The 22,758-nt window shown below is 43.8% G+C and overlaps 1 protein-coding gene across 4 annotated transcripts in view; it reads left to right on the top strand.

The window, feature by feature from the left end:
• Nucleotides 1–22,758, top strand: part of CACNA2D1 (calcium voltage-gated channel auxiliary subunit alpha2delta 1) — a 683,143-nt gene that overhangs the window by 62,537 nt on the left and 597,848 nt on the right. For all 4 annotated transcript variants that reach the window (XM_073328631.1, XM_073328632.1, XM_073328633.1 and 1 more), the window contains exon 2: nucleotides 20,835–20,916. In XM_073328631.1, the coding sequence (XP_073184732.1) occupies nucleotides 20,835–20,916 (82 nt within the window). The remainder of the gene's footprint in view (nucleotides 1–20,834; nucleotides 20,917–22,758) is intronic.

Genomic DNA, 22,758 nt, shown 5'->3' with positions numbered 1-22,758 from the left:
AGCACTTACATAGTGCTTTTCATCCATGGGGATCAGATTCTAATCCCAGTTCCATTGGTGTAAATCTGGAGGAACTGCATTCTGATGAATGGGTTCAGTTCTCATCTCATTTACACAAGTGTAAATCCACAGAAGTCAGTGGAGTTATTCCTAATTCTCACTGTCGTAACTGAGGTCAGGATTGGGCCCAGTGGAATTATTCCCGATTGACACCAGTTCAAATGAAAATACTGTTAATTATCTAATCTGTTTATTAGGTCCCGATCATCCTACGCTCTGGACACCCTGAATTTCAAAGCACTTTACATAGGTTAGTATCATTAACCCAATTTTAGAGAAGTGGAAACAGAGTCTATGTGAATTTACAGTGTCTTCCTGTACTGCAGCTGGCTTTTTAGTTTCATGTATTGTGTGTTAACAATCATGAATATAACTTCTCATGTAGAGACGGCACAATGGATTTTTGCATGACACAGCAAGAAACACTCTCTAAATTACACTAGAAGTTGCAGTTGTGTGTCAACATGGATTAAAACACAATTAAATACATGCAGAAATATTCCAAATAAAGAGCTAGGAAAGAAACCTGGGTCTTCTATTCCTGTGCTACATTAACCGGACTAGATTTCCTCATTATTTAAAAAAGATATATAAAGCTCCATCTGCTGTAGATTTAAAAACAAGCTCATTATTATGCATGATGCAATTCTAGTTTTTGGGCTATAGCAGTGTTAAGTAGATTTTGAGTATTTGATTAATTTTCTTCTTATGAGCAATAAACCTTCTTGATAGATATCCAATTGTAAGGGTATGTCTACACTACGAAATTAGGTCGAATTTATAGAAGTCGGTTTTTTAGAAATCGTTTTTATATATTCGAGTGTGTGTGTCCCCACAGAAAATGCTCTAAGTGCATTAAGTGCATTAACTCGGCGGAGCGCTTCCACAGTACCGAGGCAAGCGTCGACTTCCGGAGCATTGCACTGTGGGTAGCTATCCCACAGTTCTCGCAGTCTCCGCTGCCCATTGGAATTCTGGGTTGAGATCCCAATGCCTGATGGGGCTAAAACATTGTCGCGGGTGGTTCTGGGTACATATCGTCAGGCCCCCGTTCCCTCCCCCCCCCCGTGAAAGCAAGGGCAGACAATCATTTCGCGCCTTTTTCCCTGAGTTACCTGTGCAGACGCCATACCACGGCAAGCATGGAGCCCACTCAGGTAACTGTCACCCTATGTCTCCTGGGTGCTGGCAGACGCGGTACGGCTTTGCTGCACAGTAGCAGCAACCCATTGCCTTCTGGCAGCAGACAGTGCAATACGACTGGTAGTCGTCCTCGTCGTGTCCGAGGTGCTCCTGGTCACGTCGGCTGGGAGCGCCTGGGCAGACATGGGCGCAGGGACTAAATTTGGAGTGACTTGACCAGGTCATTCTCTTTAGTCCTGCAGTCCTATTGAACCGTCTTATGGTGAGCGGGCAGGCGATACGGACTGCTAGCAGTCGTACTGTACCATCTTCTGCCAGGCAGGCAAGAGATGAGGATTGCTAGCAGTCGTATTGTACCATCTTATGCCAGGCAGGCAAGAGATGAAGATGGCTAGCAGTCGTACTGTACCATCTTCTGCCAAGCAGCCATGAGATGTGGATGGCATGCAGTCCTTCTGCACCGTCTGCTGCCAGCCAAAGATGTAAAAGATAGATGGAGTGGGTCAGAACAAGAAATAGACCAGATTTGTTTTGTACTCATTTGCCTCCTCCCCTGTCTAGATCACACTGCAGTCACTCACAGAGAAGGTGCAGCGAGGTAAATCTAGCCATGTATCAATCAGAGGCCAGGCTAACCTCCTTGTTCCAATAACAACGATAACTTAGGTGCACCATTTCTTATTGGAACCCTCCGTGCAGTCCTGCCTGAAATACTCCTTGATGTACAGGCACACCCTTTGTTGATTTTAGCTCCCTGAAGCCAACCCTGTAAGCCGTGTCGTCAGTCGCCCCTCCCTCCGTCAGAGCAACGGCAGACAATCGTTCCGCGCCTTTTTTCTGTGCGGACGCCATACCAAGGCAAGCATGGAGGCCGCTGAGCTCATTTTGGCAATTAGGAGCACATTAAACACCACACGCATTATCCAGCAGTATATGCAGCACCAGAACATGGCAACGCGATACCGGGCGAGGAGGCGACGTCAGCGCGGTCCCGTGAGTGATCAGGACATGGACACAGATTTCTCTGAAAGCATGGGCCCTGACAATGCATGCATCATGGTGCTAATGGGGCAGGTTCATGCTGTGGAACGCCGATTCTGGGCTCGGGAAACAAGCACAGACTGGTGGGACCGCATAGTGTTGCAGGTCTGGGACGATTCCCAGTGGCTGCGAAACTTTCGCATGCGTAAGGGCACTTTCATGGAACTTTGTGACTTGCTTTCCCCTGCCCTGAAGCGCATGAATACCAGGATGAGAGCAGCCCTCACAGTTGAGAAGCGAGTGGCGATAGCCCTGTGGAAGCTTGTAACGCCAGACAGCTACCGGTCAGTTGGGAATCAATTTGGAGTGGGCAAATCTACTGTGGGGGCTGCTGTTATGCAAGTAGCTCACGCAATCAAAGATCTGCTGATATCAAGGGTAGTGACCCTGGAAAATGTGCAGGTCATAGTGGATGGCTTTGCTGCAATGGGATTCCCTAACTGTGGTGGGGCTATAGACGGAACCTATATCCCTATCTTGGCACCGGAGCACCAAGCCGCCGAGTACATAAACCGCAAGGGGTACTTTTCGATAGTGCTGCAAGCTCTGGTGGATCACAAGGGACGTTTCACCAACATCAACGTGGGATGGCCGGGAAAGGTCCATGATGCTCGCATCTTCAGGAACTCTGGTCTGTTTCAAAAGCTGCAGGAAGGGACTTTATTCCCAGACCAGAAAATAACTGTTGGGGATGTTGAAATGCCTATATGTATCCTTGGGGACCCAGCCTACCCCTTAATGCCATGGCTCATGAAGCCGTACACAGGCAGCCTGGACAGTAGTCAGGAGCTGTTCAACTACAGGCTGAGCAAGTGCAGAATGGTGGTAGAATGTGCATTTGGACGTTTAAAGGCGCGCTGGCGCAGTTTACTGACTCGCTTAGACCTCAGCGAAACCAATATTCCCACTGTTATTACTGCTTGCTGTGTGCTCCACAATATCTGTGAGAGTAAGGGGGAGACGTTTATGGCGGGGTGGGAGGCTGAGGCAAATCGCCTAGCTGCTGGTTACGCGCAGCCAGACACCAGGGCGGTTAGAAGAGCACAGGAGGCCGCGGTACGCATCAGAGAAGCTTTGAAAACCAGTTTCATGACTGGCCAGGCTACGGTGTGAAAGTTCTGTTTGTTTCTCCTTGATGAAACCCCCCGCCCCTTGGTTCACTCTACTTCCCTGTAAGCTAACCACCCTCCCCTCCTCCCTTTAATCACCGCTTGCAGAGGCAATAAAGTCATTGCTGCTTCACAGTCATGCATTCGTTATTCATTCATCACACAAATAGGGAGATGACTACCAAGGTATCCCAGGAGGGGTGGTGGAGGAGGGAAGGAAAATGTCACACAGCACTTTAAGCACAGCACTTTAAAAGTTTACAACTTTAAAATGTATTGAATGCCAGCCTTCTTTTTTTTGGGCAATCCTCTGTGGCGGAGTGGCTGGTTGGCTGGAGGCCCCCCCACCGCGTTCTTGGGCATCTGGGTGTGGAGGCTATGGAACTTGGGGAGGAGGGCGGTTGGTTACACAGGGGCTGTAGCGGCAGTCTGCTCCAGCTGCCTTTGCTGCAGCTCAACCATACACTGGAGCATACTGGTTTGGTCCTGCAGCAGCCTCAGCATTGAATCCTGACTCCTCTCATCACGCTGCCGCCACATTTGAGCTTCAGCCCTGTCTTCAGCCCGCCACTTACTCTCTTCAGCCCACCACTTACTCTCTTCAGCCCTCCACCTCTCCTCCCGGTCATTTTGTGCTTTCCTGCACTCTGACATTATTTGCCTCCACGCATTCGTCTGTGCTCTGTCAGTGTGGGAGGACAGCATGAGCTCGGAGAACATTTCATCGCGAGTGCGTTTTTTTTTCTTTCTAAGCTTCACTAGCCTCTGGGAAGGAGAAGATCCTGTGATCATTGAAACACATGCAGCTGGTGGAGAAAAAAAAAGGGACAGCGGTATTTAAAAAGACACATTTTATAAAACAGTCGCTACACTCTTTCAGGGTAAACCTTGCTGTTAACATTACATACATAGCACATGTGCTTTCGTTACAAGGTCGCATTTTGCCTCCTCCCACCGCGTGACTACCCCCTCAACCTTCCCCCCTCCCTGTGGCTAACAGCGGGGACCATTTCTGTTTAGCCACAGGCAAACAGCCCAGCAGGAATGGGCTCCTCTGAGTGTCCCCTGAAGAAAAGCACTCTATTTCAACCAGGTGAGCATGAATTATATCTCACTCTCCTGAGGATAACACAGAGAGATAAAGAACGGATTTTGGTTGAATGCCAGCAAACATACACTGCAATGCTTTGTTCTACAGTGATTCCCGAGTACGTGTTACTGGCCTGGAGTGGTAAAGTGTCCTACCATGAAGGACGAAATAAGGCTGCCCTCCCCAGAAACCTTTTGCAAAGGCTTTAGGACTACATCTAGGAGAACCGCAAATGCCAGGGCAAAGTAATCCTTTCACATGCTTGCTTTTAAACCATGTATAGCATTTTAAAAGGTACACTCACCAGAGGTCCCTTCTCCGCCTGCTGGGTCCAGGAGGCAGCCTTGGGTGGGTTCGGGGGGTACTGGCTCCAAGTCTAGGGTGAGAAACAGTTCCTGGCTGTCGGGAAAACCGGTTTCTCCGCTTGCTTGCTGTGAGCTATCTACAACCTCCTCCTCCTCATCATCTTCTTCGTCCCCAAAACCTGCTTCCGTATTGCCTCCATCTCCATTGAAGGAGTCAGACAACACGGCTGGGGTAGTGGTGGCTGAACCCCCTAAAATGGCATGCAGCTCATCATAGAAGCGGCATGTTTGGGGCTCTGACCCAGAGTGGCTGTTCGCCTCTCTGGTTTTCTGGTAGGCTTGCCTCAGCTCCTTAAGTTTCACGCGGCACTGCTTCGGGTCCCTGTTATGGCCTCTGTCCTTCATGCCCTGGGAGATTTTCACAAAGGTTTTGGCATTTCGAAAACTGGAACGGAGTTCTGATAGCACGGATTCCTCTCCCCAAACAGCGATCAGATCCCGTACCTCCCGTTCGGTCCATGCTGGAGCTCTTTTGCGATTCTGGGACTCCATCATGGTCACCTGTGCTGATGAGCTCTGCATGGTCACCTGCAGCTTGCCACGCTGGCCAAACAGGAAATGAGATTCAAAAGTTTGCTGTTCTTTTCCTGTCTACCTGGCCAGTGCATCTGAGTTGAGAGTGCTGTCCAGAGTGGTCAGAATAGAGCACTCTGGGATAGCTCCCGGAGGCCAATACCATCGAATTGTGTCCACAGTACCCCAAATTCGAGCCGGGAACGTCGATTTAAGCGCTAATCCACTTGTCAGGGGTGGAGTAAGGAAATCGATTTTAAGAGCCCTTTAAGTCGAAATAAAGGGCTTCACTGTGTGGACGGGTGCAGGTTTAAATCGATTTAACGCTGCTAAATTCGACCTAAAGTCCTAGTGTAGACCAGGGCTAAGAGCCTGTAATGAAACACATCAAGGAAACAATGGCAATCAATGAGCTGTAACTTCATTAAGTCTTATCTCTTTATATGAGATTCTTCTCATTTAACTGGAGGTGGTTAAACTTTAATAATTTTTTAAAGGGCTTCTGTTTAGGATATATGTTAATTTTGGGTCTGAATCAGTTTGTGTCAGGCGTCAGTATCTTGGGTTAAACATTAAGAAAAAGGAAGTGCGTTGAGTTTAAAATAATAAATGATTCTCTGTGTAATAGTAATTTCCATTAGGGAACATTTTTCATGTTGTTTACTGGAAAGCTGCAGATTGTAAAAGGAGACTCTTTTGGCAAAAAAGAAGAGAAATATTTGTGGAGCAGCAGCTGTAATTATGGGCTTGCTCTGCTAAACACCTGTCTGTCACTTGATTTATACAGAGTTTGCTTATAAAAAGTAGCAACACAATTGAGGACTGATCCTGCTGTCTTAATGCAGGCAGCAGAACTTCTGTTGAAGTCTGGAATCTATCCAAGGGAGATGTGGCCACCATTACTGCAGATTCTCAGCACCTTTTGGTCTTAAATCTATTTATGTTTACAACACTCCTGTGAGGTAGGGAGGAATGTTGTCCCCGTCCAGTGGCACTGGAACACTTTTTAGAGTGGGGGAGCTGCACTCCCCCTTGCCCCTGTCCATGCCCCGCTAGAGCTGGGTCTGTGAGCAGGGCCATGGCTCCGGGGGTGGGAGGACCTTGGGGCCGGCAGCTGAGAGCCTGGGCAAGGGGGCAGCAGCCAGGAGCCTGGGTGCGGGGGCTGGGACTGCGGGGCTAGGGCCAGCACCCAGGATTGCGGGACTGGCAGCTGGGACTCCAGGTGCGGGGCCAGGAGCAGAGCCTCACATAAAACCTGGGGGTGCTGCAGCATCCCCTGCACCCCTAGTTCCTACACCTAGGTCCCTATCTTCCAGATCGAGAACTGAGGCACATAGTACTGATGTGACTTGAAGGTCACACAAGAAGTCCAGAGCAGGGGCTTACTCCCAGATCTCTGAAGTCCTAGACTAGTGTGTTAACCACTAACCTTCTGCTAACTTTCGCTGGTGTAAAGATTACTGTGTTGGGCTCACACTGTGGTGTTTAGCTGAGGTGCAGAGAGACCATGACAGGCTCTCTGCATCACAAAAGCCTCACTTTGGGGCTGTTTGCTGGAGCAGCTGGTGGATCAGTCATGGATGTTTGTGAACCAAGCCTGCATAGGCCTGTAGCACATGCTGCAATGGGGAGGGACCTAAAGAGACCTATTTTTGGAGATCCAGTTACCAGGATGCCCTAGTCAAGGATGTGGAGGGGATGCAGCTGCTTCTTCAGCTTTGGACCTGGTTTTGGAGGTGGATTTTGCCTCCCGAACTCACCTAAAGAAGCCTAGATGTGGATTTCACTCATGATGAGTAAATTCTGCGTATTTGCCTTCTAAAGCCTTTCTGCTTAGCATGGAAATGTTAAAGCCTCCTCCAGGAGAAGAGGGGGGTTAGATGTGAGAGAGGGCTAACCTCTCTCCTCCTCTCCTCACCAGAAAACCTGGATCTCTAAGGTGACATGGCATTCAAGAATATAGAGATTCATATATCTAGCTCACTGGATCAAATCTGGTGCAGATAGGGAGTGGCTCCTAATCATTATGATCTGGTAACTTTTCGGTGGCAATCACATAAACTCTGTGCCTCGGTTTCTACTTCTGTAACAGTGGGATTGTGATTCTAACCCATGTACAGTGCTTTCAGATTCAGGATGTTGAGGTGATAAGTTAATGGGGACCTAAATATACAGATTAGAGAATTAACAGTATTTCATTTGCATGGGTGTCTATCGGGCATAATTCCATTAGGCCCAATTCTGACCTCAGTTACAACAATGTAAATCAGGAGTCACTCCACTGACTTCAGTGGATTTACACTTGTGTAAATGAGATCAAAATTGAACCCATTCATTTGAATGCAGTTACTCCAGACTTATACCAGTGACGGTGGGAGGATGAAAAGCACTATATTATTATTTATTATTATCATATGATATTATTTAATATTATTTTATTAATATTAAAATGTATTGCAGGCAGCAGGTTTCATGAGGACTGCATGAAAGTTTGATGTAGAAGTTTATTAATTTAAAGGGGCGGGAGAAATAAGGTGGTATTTATTGGTATTTCATCAGTGCCAAGAGGCTGCAACTAATCACTGAGCTAGACACTAGACAAACATAGAGTAAATAATTCCTACCATGATGAGTTTGCAGCCTGAATAGACACTAAAGGAAACCTTTCCACTGGAACAAGAATGACTGTCACTGTACAGAGGCCCACACCTCCCACCATACTGACAAACAAATAAACCAACCAAATAAATAACCCTACTTCAAGCAAAGTGTTTATACCCTGCAAAGAGAGACCTGGAGACACCCTGGAGTACCCTAGGGGCTTGACTATTGGTACTCTATTTTATGTGAAAGGCACTCACGTGCTGTATAGGCAGCAGTGTCTTACCCTTAGGAAGATTGACAAGATGGGTAAAGGGGAGTGGGGAAGAAAGAAAGTAGTATCCCCATTCTTGCAGTATAATGGATGCTGCAATGTGTACCCTCCATCCACACACTAGAGAGTTTCTTCATGGACAGCATGGCTCCCAGCCACTTCTCACTAGTGCAGTAGCTAGAGGCCATAGTCTATTCCTTATTTAGACAAAGCCTTGTTCCAGTCATCTCCAAGAATTAGTCCTATGTGATATACAATTTTGCAATGAATCTCTGGTAGTGCAGATGCACACAGACCCCACTGTCATCAGGGGATAGCACTGGGATCTTCAGCACTCACAGCACAAGCCCCTATCACTTGAGCTGAAGGACATAATCCTTTGTATACACCCTTGTTCAGTACTAATGGAATTTTACATGCCTTCAATCCATCAGCAGCAAATAGATTATACCAAAGTATCTGAAAAACCAATGGGTCCAGGTTCAGACATGCTGAACTAATTGCATAACCTTTGGGCATGTCTGTTATTGTGGTTGTAAAGATCCTTCATGGTGAGGCATCTGAATGAATCGTTAAGTGTCCTGTACTAACGTATAAGTCAATCAGAGATTCAGAGTAGCAGCCGTGTTAGTCTGTAGCCGTAAAAAGAAAAGGAGGACTTGTGGCACCTTAGAGACTAACAAATTTATTAGAGCATAAGCTTTCGTGAGCTACAGCTCACTTCATCAGATGCATACGGTGGAAAATATAGTGGGGAGATTTTATATACACAGAGAACATGAAACAATGGGTGTTACCATACAGATTGTAACAAGAGTGATCAGGAAAGGTGAACTATTACCAGAAGGAAAGCGGGGGGGGGGGGGGTGAACCTTTTGTAGTGATAATCAAGGTGGGCCATTTCCAGCACTTTACAAGAATAGTAGGAGGGGGAAAAAACAAGGGGAAATAGTTTTACTTTGTGTAATGACCCATCCACTCCCAGTCTTTATTCAAGCCTAAGTTAATTGTATCCAGTTTGCAAATTAATTCCAATTCAGCAGTCTCTCATTGGAGTTTGTTTTTGAAGTTTTTTTGTTGAAGAATTGCCACTTTTAGGTCTGTAATCGAGTGACCAGGGAGGTTGAAGTGTTCTCCAACTGGTTTTTGAATGTTATAATTCTTGATGTCTGATTTGTGTCCATTTATTCTTTTACGTAGAGACTGTCCAGTTTGACTAGTGTATATGGCAGGGGGGCATTGCTGGCTCATGATGGTATATTATTGATATTAACTGATATTATTGATTATCACTATCACTATTATTGATTATTCAGTGATATTATTGATTATCACTATAAAAGGTTCCCCGCCCTTTGTGCCCACCCTCCACTCTCCTGCTGGTAATAGCTCACCTTTCCTGATCACTCTTGTTACAGTCTGTATGGTAACACCCATTGTTTCGTGTTCTCTGTGTATATAAAATCTCCCCACTATATTTTCCACCGTATGCATCCGATGAAGTGAGCTGTAGCTCACAAAAGCTTATGCTCTAATAAATTTGTTAGTCTCTAAGGTGCCACAAGTACTCCTTTTCTTCAATCAGAGATGTGACATTCACTTCCTGGGATACTAACTGCTTATCTTTTATGTGGCTTCCATGATACACGTGGGCTTTACAATTGAGGTGACAGTTTTATCCATCTTTAGATACTATTGGTGTGATTCAGGGTAATGCCACTTCGCTAAGGGATTGATCTAATGCCCATTATTGAAGTCTGTGGGACTCTTTGCATTTACTTCAATGATCATTGGTTCAGGTCTTGTGTGTTCAGTCTTCTGAAATGCTGAGCACCCTCCTCTGCCTTTTGACTTGGAATAAACGGGAGCTAAGGGCAATCAGCCCATTTCAAGGCAGTTTGGTCAGTATCTCTCAGGATCTGCCTCTCGTTGCTTTTTTCAAAGCCCATCCATCCATCCACCTGCACATGTGAAATACAAGTACTGTCCGCTTGATAGGTCATTAGAATATATATATATTATTAAAATTCTCTCTAGGAGTCATAAACACTAGCAAAACTGGTGATTTCCGTATAGAAAGTTAATAATTCCATTGTAATGTGTGTTCTCCTTTCACATGTCATCTAGAAATTGTAATAACAAGCAGTTTCTACTTGCCCTTCAGTTTTGTCTGAAAGAAAAATCGTGGCTGACAATGCTGTATTTATGATAATTTTGTAGCAGGATTTTTTCTTTGTGCTCCCTTTCCCCCTCCTTTCATGGATAGTAAATCTTCTTCCAGAAGCATCTGATTCTGAAAGTGAAGGTTATTCTGAGAGGGAAAACAAAGAGTAAGTGTAGATTGGATAAATATAGCAGTGCTTGCTCTTTCATTATTTCTGAGTCAAACCTCCTTTATCTTCATTTTTCAAACATTGCTTTTCTATTGAATTAAGAGCATGTGGTCTGCATTTTCTGGGGGTAGGGGTTGATATGCTGAGAAATATTGAACCAGTTTGTAAACAATTCACTTTCTTGCCATCCACAATTTTCATTATTTTAATGGTTGTTTGTTAGGTATTCAAAGGTGTGCTGGACACCATTCAGAATCACAGACAAGATGTGCCCTGGTCCTGAGGAATTTACAGCTAAGGTCCTGCACCTCACTGTGATCTGCGTTGACTGACTGCAGTGGCCAGCTAGAGTATGTCTACATAGCCTGCTGCTTCGGTTGGCAGACTTGGGTTCACAGGGATCGTGCGACTGAGCTAAAAATAGCTGTGTTGCTGTTGCAGCTTGGATTGGACCTCAGGCTCTGAAACCTGACCTGCAACTTAAAAGTGCTGTCCACACAGCTGTTTTTAACCTGCTGGCATGAGCCTCGCAAGCCTATATCTGTCAGCCTGGGCTCTGAGTCTCATTGCTATTGGCTGTGTAAACAGCCTTCTAGAATTACACTGAAATCACGGGGGCTCCATGAGGGTGTGCGTAGCAGTCTGCCCATAACATCAGGGCCATACACAGCAGGGTTGGGCCTTACCTCAGTACACATTGCCTCAAAGCCTGATTCTGCTCTCATTGGCGTCTGACAAAACAGATGTAACACTGTCTGGATTAACTGCCCTCGTTTCTTTAATTTTTGAAATCCACTAGCATTCTACTTTTTTTACAGGCAGAGATCTTTGACACTGATTTTCAACCAGGTTTATGTTTAGATGGCCAGGGCTAAACCCTGTGACTCTGGGGATTGTAAATTGGTATCGTGGAAGACTGTTTGTTGTACTGACTGTCAAATTGATCTTTATGGACCACATCTGACTGTCAGCCCTTGAGTAGAGTATCCCACTGAACTTACTGAGGTGTTCCGCTTAAAAACACATGGCATGCTGTGGCCCTGTGTCTGAAATATCAGGCCACATTCTGCTTTTGAACACTCAGATGAGGTTCCCATTGAAGTCAGTAGGAGCTGCACATGTGTGGAACATATATATGTAATCTTTTTACATAGAGCTTTTCATCCATAGATCTCAAAGCCCTTTAACAAAGGCGGTAAGTCTCATTATTCCCATTTTGTAGGTGAGGAAACTGAGGCATGGGGAAATGACTTGCCCAAGATCAGCCAGCAAACCAGTGATGGAGCAAAGAACCCAGGACTCATGAGTCCCAATCCACTAGGCAAAACTGCATTTTTCTTGGTTATTGTCTTTACCTTTGAGAACAACATATATGCAAGTGAGGGAATCTTCGCTATGTGGAATATATAGCATATTGCAATCCATCTCAAAGGAAATCTAACCTCAGTAACTTTTTTACTCTGCAATAATTCTCAGTGCCTGAGATGACAAAAACAAGTGTTCAGAGCAATTGTATTACTGTCTCTTTTGAGCTTAAATATATTCTGATTTTCTGTTTAAAAGTTCTCATTGCAACTTTAATGCTCTATTAAACAGAAAGAAACCTCTCTTCAGCATCAAGGGTCTGTTGCTGGCCTTATGAGGAAAAAAGATTGCTGCCTCTTCAAGTCACAAGACCTCATGTTTGCTGTGACAGCTTTCCAATTGTTAAATAAACTCTGACCATGAGCAACTGTCAGACAGATATTACACCGTAGGCTTCAGTGTAAAGAAGCAACAGACAAGCATTTCAGTGCCCTGAAGCTCTCATTTCTTTTCTTTTCTTTTTCTTTTTAATTTGACACATTACTTTTTTACAAAAAAAAAAAAAAGACGATGAGATGATATGATACATTTGGATGTGTTTAATAGAAATTGCCATTTTGGTTTGGGATTACAGTCTACAAGTGTTGTGCAGAATTTCCCCTGCAAGTTTAGTACTAATAATGTGTCCAGTTCAGAAACAACATCTAATAGAAGTTTGGAATGTCTAAACTGTATGCAACCAAGCCACTTATAACTGGTAGTGAGGTGGAGGATTACCATTCACAATTATAAACATTAGACAATTTAAGTAAATATTGCTGGCGTTACTTAGATGCTTGTGGGAATGGGATATAATTGCATTAATCTTTGTAGGAATTTTAGAACAATAATTTACAATGTGGTACTTTTAATATTAGTATTGGGGGAAGGATCTGAATTATTATTCTTTATTATATAGTACCCTATTGTATTAGCCACTATAGAAACAAATAATACCAAGAGAGTCCATGTCACAGAAACCTCATAATATTCTGTCATGGATATAAACTATAAATCAATATTTGAAGGTACAAAATTATTTTAAACAAAGCTAGAGTGGGGAGGGAGATAGTCATTTGTTATTTTTAGCTTATTAGTTTCATTGTTGTTATCCCATCTAAATGTGTGGAGCCAGTTGCAAGATTGAGCCTAAGTGAGATCAGAAGCAGGCCTGGGATCTTTTTATTTAATATACAATTTAATATTAATAGAAAAGCTGAGCATATTTTTCCACATTAAGGAGGGCATCAGTTTGCATTACAGCAGTTTCCCACCGTGAAAGAGATTGATGCTCATTTTTTAGGAGTAATTTCCTTCAAAACTCAAAAAGTTTAAGCATGTTAAAGTAATTTTAATAAAACTAGGTTTTTGTACCATCTCAGATCTAATTGAGTAGCTGACAATTACCATTAAAAAATTAACTGCAGAGAGCACAACTGTGGTAAATGGAAACTGTCAACTTAAAAATCAATCCTGTCTGATTTTATCAATTATTGTTACAAATAAGACCTAAAATCTTTTTGTAACTAGAATAGATCAGAGAAAAAAATTCACAGGGTTTTTTTTTCTCTGCAGTTTCCTTTATTTTGTGCACCGGGAAACACTTTTTGAATAATGGATGTCACTATTTCAGTGTTTCGTTTGTGTGGGTGTTTCACACAACAACTAGGGGGAAGAGAGACTTTTTAAAAAAACAAAAATAGGAAAATGTGAGGCTACAGAAATTGGCAGATTATCTCAGGGGCAGCTGTAGTTCCTGATACTACTACCTACTAACACTCTCTCTCTCTCTCTCTCTCTCTCTCTCTGTCTCTTGTTCTGTTTAAGTGACTAGATTTCAAATTGGTGTCCCTTTCACTAAAGCAGATGGTAGGCTTAGTAGATCACAGCTGCAGGGCACACAAAATGCACCATAAAGAATCCACAGTTACAAGCAATTTTCTAGAATAGAAAATATTAGATTAAATGTTTACTTGATGTAAAATGCAGAGAAGATTTGAACTAGGACCTTTAATATAATATATATGTAATGCTTCTGAAAATGAAACATGGTAAATAATATGGAAAAGCTTCAGAATAATGTTTGAATTAATTACAGTAGTCAGTGATAATGTAATCAATCAATAAGCCCAGAGACACATCATCAGCGTGTTGTTTTGCCATGTGGGAGTCTCAAGATGAGAATGAACAAAGAAGGGAGCTGATGGGGGTGAACTGTTGTTGATATGATGCTGAAGAGGAAAAGCAAAGCACACACTGTACCTCTGGGGAGCAAACCATCCCTCAGAATCTGATCTATGGCAGAGCATTAATACTACCCCTGAAGGGAGCTGCTTATTTGTTGGCTGGGAGGCTGTTAGCAAATTGTCACAAGTGGGACAGCAAGTGGAAAAAGCAGTGTTCCAGTGAGGGGAGTAGGAATTAACAGTGTAAACAAGGGAGAGATGTGGGGGAAAGAGAACAAGAACATTGACTTTAGTGGAGCCAAGATTTCACCTGCTGTCTCTGTGCTAGCATTTGTTTTAAAATTTCCCACCCTTGCATTACTGCCAGTCCAGCTACACCAGTGCTAGCAACATTAGAGTACTGGGATAGACTGGTACACTGGCTGTTCAACCACTGGGTTGCGTAAGCCCTGGCTAGCACTCCCACTGGTGTTAGCATGACGGTGAGAAATGTTAAAGAGAAATTATAGTGTAGCGAGGGCTGCCAAGTCTAAGTGGGTGAATGCAGGCTTTGAACTGCTACGAAAACATCCTATGTATTCTCATAGAAAATGGGGGGCCTTTCTCTTGGCTCTTTTTTGAATAACCTTACAGAATATAATGGAGCATTATAGCTCTGCTATAGAACTCTATCAGATGAGTCAAATGGAGTTGGGTCGGGGTACTAGGAACCAGAGCTACTGTAGGGGTACATGGCCTCTCCATGGATTGCCTAGCCTCCTATGAGTCCCTCAGGGTCCATGGGGACCTGGGTAGGTGGCAGGCTCTAAGGGGAGGCAAACTCCATCTTCCTGGTCTGTAGACTGGAATTATCAGTGAAGCCTCTTTTGGCACCCACTGGGAACCTCTGAGTATTATAGTTACTGCCAAAAATTCAAAGCAAACCTTTGTTTTTGAAAGAGAGTGCAGCTATCAAATCCAAATGTGGACACTGTCCCCTTCAAATTTTGGAGGCACTAGATTGTGTTGCATTGTAAATGTAAGCTTTGTTACATTCCCATTGCATTGTGCTGTATAATTAGTGTCATGTTCCAAATTGATGGAACACTATGGGATGCACTGTAATGAGATGCAACTCATTCTTGGGTTATTTTTTTCCCCCTTTAACAAAGGCATTTCTTTCTTGGATTAGATACAGCACATCTGCTTTGCAACTGAATCTAAAATAACTGCAAATCTGGAAGAGACCGTATCAAATATGAGAAATGGCCAATTTCTTTTTAATATTGAACGATTTTACAACATTAATATTTCCAGAATAACAGACCTTAACTGCTGAAAGCACAATTAACTTCCAGGATTTCTACCCTCCTGAGAGGTACCAAAGAGAGCAGAATGAAAGCACAAAGGCATAAAAGGTGAGCCAAAGGCAGCATGGCTCCTAATTGAAGGAATATGCAGACGTGGTCATCAAGGGATGAATGCTCTTAGGGACAGGCATTTCTTGCGAGTGCTCTGAGATCAGTGGAGTAAGGACCAGATTTCCCTGTGGATCTCTAAAATCTGCAGAGTTTGCAGTCCATGCTCTCTCCTCATCCTCTAGAGGGAAGAATCGGATGAGTTTGCTATACACTGAAGTTCTTTTTGTGTTCAGATGACTTTTTTCCCCTTCTGTTGGTTTTTCTATGGGAGGGGAAAACATAGGTATGCATATATAGCTAGATGAATGATGAAGACTAGAAATAAAAGCGGGAGAGGAATTATTTAGGATGGTAAATAGGATTAACAGGATGAAATTCAGAAAGAGTATTTCCAGTGGGATTAGATGGTGGCATTGTCTTCCAAGGAAAATTCTGGCAAATCCATTGAAAAGTAGACTAGCCAAAGCTCTAGAAAATGGACTAAGAGGAGCCAAGCCTGCACTGTCAGGGAGATCGGTTAGGTGACCCGATAGAAATTAAAGATGACCTGTGATCTCATCTGACCATAGGAAATTGCCTTTCCCATCACTACTGCAGTGGGGAGGGTTCCTGATTTAAAGATCTCAGCCCAGATTCTTTGCTGCACAGAGTTTCTGCTTCATGCAGCAGAGGAAGACCCATCAGGGAGGCTGTTACCACTTCTTAATTATCTGTGCTGGCCATGCCTCTGGCCACAGCATAGATTAGAGTTGCGTGGGGGCTGCAGCAATTACACCAGCTGGTATTGTTCTCCACGGGAACATTTCCTGGCTGAGGGGATGCTTGATGCCCATTGGACACCTCTGCACATCCCACCGCACTGATGCCAGGTGGGATGGTGGTGTATGGGCCATGCCAGGGGAATTCTGATCTAGTCTTAGCCATTAGAAAGCGCATTTTGCTTGTTTGTGTGCTTGTAACCCTTTCTAACCTCCTACTTGGTGTCACTTAACTCTGTCCTTTTGTTAATAAACTTGTTTTATTTTTACTATAAACCAACTCAGTGCTCTGCTTCAAGGGAAGAGTATATTTACCCCAGTTAAGTTAGCCTTGTCTACATTAAAGGGAAAAGTCGATCTAAACTACACAATTTGAGTTACATGAATACCATAACTCAAATCAACATAGCTTAGGTCTGCTTACCACAGGGTCTACACTACGTGACGTTGATTGGAGATGCTCTCCTGTCGACTCCCCTTACTCTTCTTGATCAGGTGGAGTACAGGAGTCAACGGGAGAGTGATCAGCGGTCAATTTAGTGGGTCTTCACTAGACCCATTAAATCTACTCCTGATGCATCGATCACCATGGCATCAATCCTCTAGTAAGTGTAGACAAGCCCTTAATAAGCTGTAATATGCTTTTGGTTCTTTAAAGAAGCAAATGAACTGTAATACCTCAGAACTGAGGTTGTGTTGAGTCACCCTCCAAGTGGTAACCAAAGCTGGTAGAAAACAGGGAATGTGACTGGTGTATTGCTGGCAGGCTGCTGGGTTCAGAGTTGCTGGACTAAGGCTGCAGTTATACACAGCCACTCAGGGCATGCTAGTTGCTGACTGTGAACATCCCAGGCAGGGAGTTACAGTAACAAAGCTTTTAATGCACATAAGGTTTACAGGGTAAGAGGTGATACAACTCCTCATCCCATATTGCACCCCAGGATGTGAAGTAGTGTTACAAGTGGGGTGACGGCTCATGTACAGAGAAGGTTTATGATAAAATAAAATCTGAATGAGACAGCCTATTCATGTGCCTCAATTGATTTGCGGTACATAATAGTACAATGAGAATAATCCCCAACGATTCTGGAACTTTAACTGCTGCATTCTCCAGCCTGTCAGTGCTACCTATTTGAAACAAAAACATCTACTTACAGGGACAAATGCCCTGGCTTACATGGAGGGAAAATGACCTTGTGCCAGTTCGATAAAGGACTGTGATCTATATTCCTAGGAGCTTGACCTTGTTCACATGGCATTGAAGTGAAATCCAAAGCATGTGCTCTGTGTGCAGCTGCTATGCAGAGTGATTTACATCTCTTCTCGCTTAGCTCCTGTTTAGTGATCAGAGCTGAAGCTTCAGCTGAATCAAAGCCATCCAACAGTGTTGTTACTCTGCATCTGCTGTTGTGACCAAGGCTGAGAGAATCTCTCTGGGTCAAATCCTCACTAGCTGCCTTGTGCCTGTGTTTGGGTTCTGCATAGCAACTGGGGAGGTGAAATCCATTCTGGCAACCTGGCAGGAGGGTGAAGGGCTGTTTCGTGGTCCCTGCTACTCCATCCTGGATCACATTCTAAGGCGACTCTCTTTCCCCGTTCATTGTATATGGAGCCAGGGCACATAACTCAGCTTTGTGGATCATAGAGTTTTTCCTGTGACTTTCTAGGCACCTAAAAGTGGGGCACTGTGACACTCAGCCTTTGAATCATTGAATCATAGAAGATTAAGGTTGGAAGAGAGCTCAGGAGGTCATCTAGTCCAACCCCCTGCTCAAAGCAGGACCAATCCCAACTAAATCATCCCAGCCAGGACTTTGTCAAGCCGGGCCTTAAAAACCTCTAAGGATGGAGATGCCACCACCTGCCTAGGTAACCCATTCCAGTGCTTCAGCACCCTCCTAGTGAAATAGTTTTTCCTAATATCCAACCTACACGACCCCCCCACCCACACACTTGAGACAATTGCTTCTTGTTCTGTCATCTGCTACCACTGAGAACTAGGCTGCTGGAGCTAGGGCTGCTCCATCTTCTTTGGAACCCCCCTTCAGGTAGTCGAAGGCTGCTATCAAATCCCCCATCACTCTTCTCTTCTGCAGACTAAATAAGGCCAGTTCCCTCAGCCTCTCCTCATAAGTCATGTGCCCCAGCCCCCTAATAATTTTCGTTGCCTTCTGCTGGACTCTCTCCACATTGTCCACATCCTTTCTGTCGTGGGGGGCCCAAAACTGGACACAATACTCCACATATGGCCTCACCAGTGCCAAATAGAGGGGAATAATCACTTTCCTCGATCTGCTGGCAATGCTCCTACTAATGCAGCCCAATATGCTGTTAACCTTCTTGGCAACAAGGGCACACTGTTGACTCATATCCAGCTTCTCGTCCACTGTAATCCCAGGTCCTTTTCTGCAGAACTGCTGCTTAGCCAGTCAGTCCCCAGCCTGTAGCAGTGCATGGGATTCTTCCATCCTGAGTGCAGGACTCTGCAGTTGTCCTTGTTGAACCTCATTAGATTTCTTTTGGCCCAATCCTCCAATTTGTCTAGGTCACTCTGGACCCTATCCCTACCCTCCAGCATATCTACCTCTCCCCTCAGCTTAGTGTCATTCGCTAACTTAATGAAGATGTTGAACAAAACCGACCCCAGGACCAACCCCTGGGGCACTCCACTTGATACCAGCTGCCCACTAGACATTGAGCTGTGGATCACTACCTGTTGAGTGATCTATCCAATGATCTATCCAGCTTTCTATCCACCTTATAGTCCATTCATCTAATCCATACTTATTTAACTTGCTGGCAAGAATACTGTGGGAGACCATATCAAAAGCTTTCCTAAAGTCAACGTATATCATGTCCACCACTTTCCCCATATCCACAGAGCCAGTTATGTCGTCATAGAAGGTAAGTCAGGCATGACTTGCCCTTGGTGAATCCATGTTGACTAGTCCTGATCACCTTCCTCTCTTCCAAGTGCTTCAAAATGGATTCCTTGAGGATCTGCTCCATGATTTTTCTGGGGACTGAGGTGAGGTTGACTGGTTTGTAGTTCCCAGGATTCTCCTTCTTCCCTTTTAAAATATGGGCACTATGTTTGTCTTTTTCCAATCATCATGGACCACCCTGGATTGCCACGAGTTTTCAGAGATAATGGCCAATAGCTCTGCAATCATATCAGCTAACTCCCTAAGCACCCTCGGATGCATTGCATCTGGCCCCTTGGACTTGTGTTTGTCCATCTTTTCTAAGTAGTCCTTAACCTGTTCTTTCGCCACAGAGGGCTGCTCACCTCCTCCCCATACTGTGCTGCCCAGTGTAGCAGTCTGGGAGCTGACCTTATCTGTGAAGACCAAGGCAAAAAAAGCACTGAGTACGTCACATCATGCATCACTAGGTTGCCTCCCGCATTCAGTAAGGGCCCCACACTTTCCCTGACCACCTTCTTGTTGCTAACATACCTGTAGAAACCTTCTTGTTACCCTTCACATCCCTTGCTAGCTGTAACTCCAATTGTGCTTTGGCCTTTCTGATTTCACCCCTGCATGCTCAAGCAATATTTTTATACTCCTCCCTAGTCATCTGTCCAAGTTTCCACTTCTTGTAAGCTTCCTTTTTGTGTTTAAGCTCACCAAAGATTTCTCTGTTAAGCCAAGCTGGTCATCTGCCATATTTGCTATTCTTTCTGCACATTGGGATGGTTTGTTCTTGTGCTCTCAGTAAGGCTTCTTTAAAATACAGCCAGCTCTTCTGGACTCCTTTCACCCTCATATTAACCTCCCAGGGGATCCTGCCCATCAGTTCCCTGAGGGAGTCAAAGTCTGCTTTTCTGAAGTCACAGGAGTCTTGTGAGAATAAATACATTAAAGATTAGAATGTGCTCGTATACTAGGGTCATGGGTACCGTACCATAGATAGTAATAATAAGTGCTGACAGTATGCTTGATTGTTCAGCTAGCTGGTGGTCTGGCCACTATAGACAACCCTATGAGAGGTACAACTGCAGAAATGTTCACCTGGCACTTGAAGGCTTAGAATCAAAATACAACTGGGAGGCTAGTCAGTCTCTATACCATTCAGTCTCTAACCTATCTGCTGCAGCTGTCAGTTACTGTTAATTGTGGTGATGGGTTTTGTGACAGGAACTCTTGTCTAGGATATGCGGGGACCACCATGCAGTCTACAGATGGTAACAAAATTGGTTGGTGTAAGACCAGGCTAGATTTGAGCTAACAAAAGAGATTCACGTTAACTTATGTCTCAGTATTGGTGGCATATTCCAAAAAAGCAAGCAGGTTACTTTTTCAACAATCAAGGGGAAAGGCTCTTGTGCCCTCTAAACTACTATTTTCATGTGTCCTGACTTTTTGCCCTTTTTTTGATGATCAGTCATTGTATACAGCTTCCTCACCGTGTTGGGCTTTTGTACGGCAGACAGCTTCTATGAGAGAAAGAGAGGGAATGAATGTCTAAAGCAGATTCACGGCAATATCAAGGGAACTTCGGCATCAATCTGCCTCCTGGAGGATAATCTGTCGGCCTGCATTTGTGTTTGTGATAGTCTTAACTATTTGCCATTGATCTGATGGGACGTCTCTTTCTCTCTTTTTATTTCTGTAGAATAAAGTCATGGGTGGAGAAAATGCAAGAGGATCTTGTAACGTTGGCAAGAAGTGCAAGTGGGGTGGACGAGCTTGCCAAGGTGAGTCTAAATGAGTAGACCCTCTGTCTGTGACAACTAGAACAGTCAAAAATGGATGGTGCTCATGATGTAGGGGAAACAAGTAATCATCCCATCCTCACAATGATTTCTTTTGGAATGAAAGCCGATAGTATCCCTTTTCTCTACTGTTTACTTAGAAGGAAATGAATAATGGAGACATCCATTAATTCACTCTCTTTATGTTGAAGCTAATATTTAATCAGCTTTGCAGTACCAGGCACAAGGTTTATGATTATTACAACTCCCATACACAATAGCACAGCTCCTTTTACATTGTGTATTTGTCCAATATGGTATCCAGGAAACAACTATTCAAGGAAAGTTCATGGAAACCACTCTGTTTTGAAAGAGAAGACCAGTTTTCTGACATACAATTTCTCTGAATTTAAGAAGTCTCTGTTGGCTAGATTTCTGTGGAGGAGAATGATAACTATCTAATATTCTTAGCTATACTACTTTAATCCAGAGTATATTTTACAACAGGAACAAATTATTATTACTTTTTATTATGGAGAAGAGGTATCGATGTTACAACACATACTATTATCGAACATACAAAAATAAGTTAAAAGAACATTATTAAGATTGAGAAGTCAAGCACTCATAAGTTAAGAAATGACAGAATTAAGGTTACCTGTGCAACCTTAATTCAGCCCCCTGGTGAGTATGCACTGTGATACAGTGTTTAATTTTGTGGTCACACACTATTTTTTCCATAGGACTTCTGCCCCAGTCGGTTCACAGAATAGACATGCTCTGAATATGAATCAAGGTTATGCAGGGAAGGGGACAGTTGTTTGAAGTTGTTTGCTACGTCATTTGTAGCAGAATTTGGAAGGTGTATTGTGCATGAGGCAGGAGAACGCAGGAAGAGAAAGGATGGTCTCATGGTTAAAGCAGTTGAATACTATCCTTGGGAATTAAATTCTGTCCCTGTCTTTGCCATAGAGTTCTTATGTGATGCTGAGCAAGTCACTTATACCAAATTTAGTGTATTCTATATTTTCTGGGTGCCTGAGTTGAGACTCTGGGATCTAATTTGCAGGAGTGCTGAATACTCTCAGCTATAAATGAAGTCAGTGGGACATGTGCTTTGGTCATATAAAATGCCATATGTTAGGATATAGATATTCAGGCCTGTCTGTAAAGGCCTATACTCTAAGAATTTGGGTGTATTCTTATCACTTGGCTAGTTATAGAGGTATAAAAGAAAGAATCAAAATCACTGTCTGCCCGTGGAAGAGCCTTCTCTTACTGTGACACTCTGAGGCCCTGTTCTTAGGCTAAGGCCTTTGGCTAAGCAGCAGAGGCAGCCATAAGCTGGGAAGCGACTGGTCACATCCTCACATTCCAAACTAGTCACATTGAAATAAGGTGCTATTGGGCTGTTAGGAATATAGTCCTGTCATGATAATGCCTATTGCCTCCAGAGAGAGGGAAGTGCCTAGAAGATGTAAAAGGAAACTTTGATAGCATCCTGTCTGGCAAGAACTCACTTATCAATAGCTGGGATGTGAAATCCTCACTTCTGTATTGTTTTGTCATTATAGTTCCCACTTTGCTATTGTTTGTCTGTATAATCTCTGTTTGGTTCTGTGATTGTTCCTGTCTGCTGTGTAATTAATTTTGCTGGGTGTAAACTAATTAAGGTGGTGGGATATAATTGGTTACATAATCATGTTACAATATGTTAGGATTGGTTAGTTAAATTTCAGTAAAATGATAGGTTAAGGTATAGCTAAGCAGAACTCAAGTTTTACTATATAGTCTGCAGTCAATCAGGAAGTGTGTGTGTGTGGGGGAAATGGGAACAGGGAATGG

The sequence above is a fragment of the Lepidochelys kempii genome, chromosome 1, assembly GCF_965140265.1.
Source record: "Lepidochelys kempii isolate rLepKem1 chromosome 1, rLepKem1.hap2, whole genome shotgun sequence".
NCBI classification, from domain to species: domain Eukaryota; kingdom Metazoa; phylum Chordata; order Testudines; family Cheloniidae; genus Lepidochelys; species Lepidochelys kempii.
The sequence above is the reverse complement of the archived record's forward strand: the minus strand, read 5'-3'. Positions and strand labels throughout refer to the sequence as shown.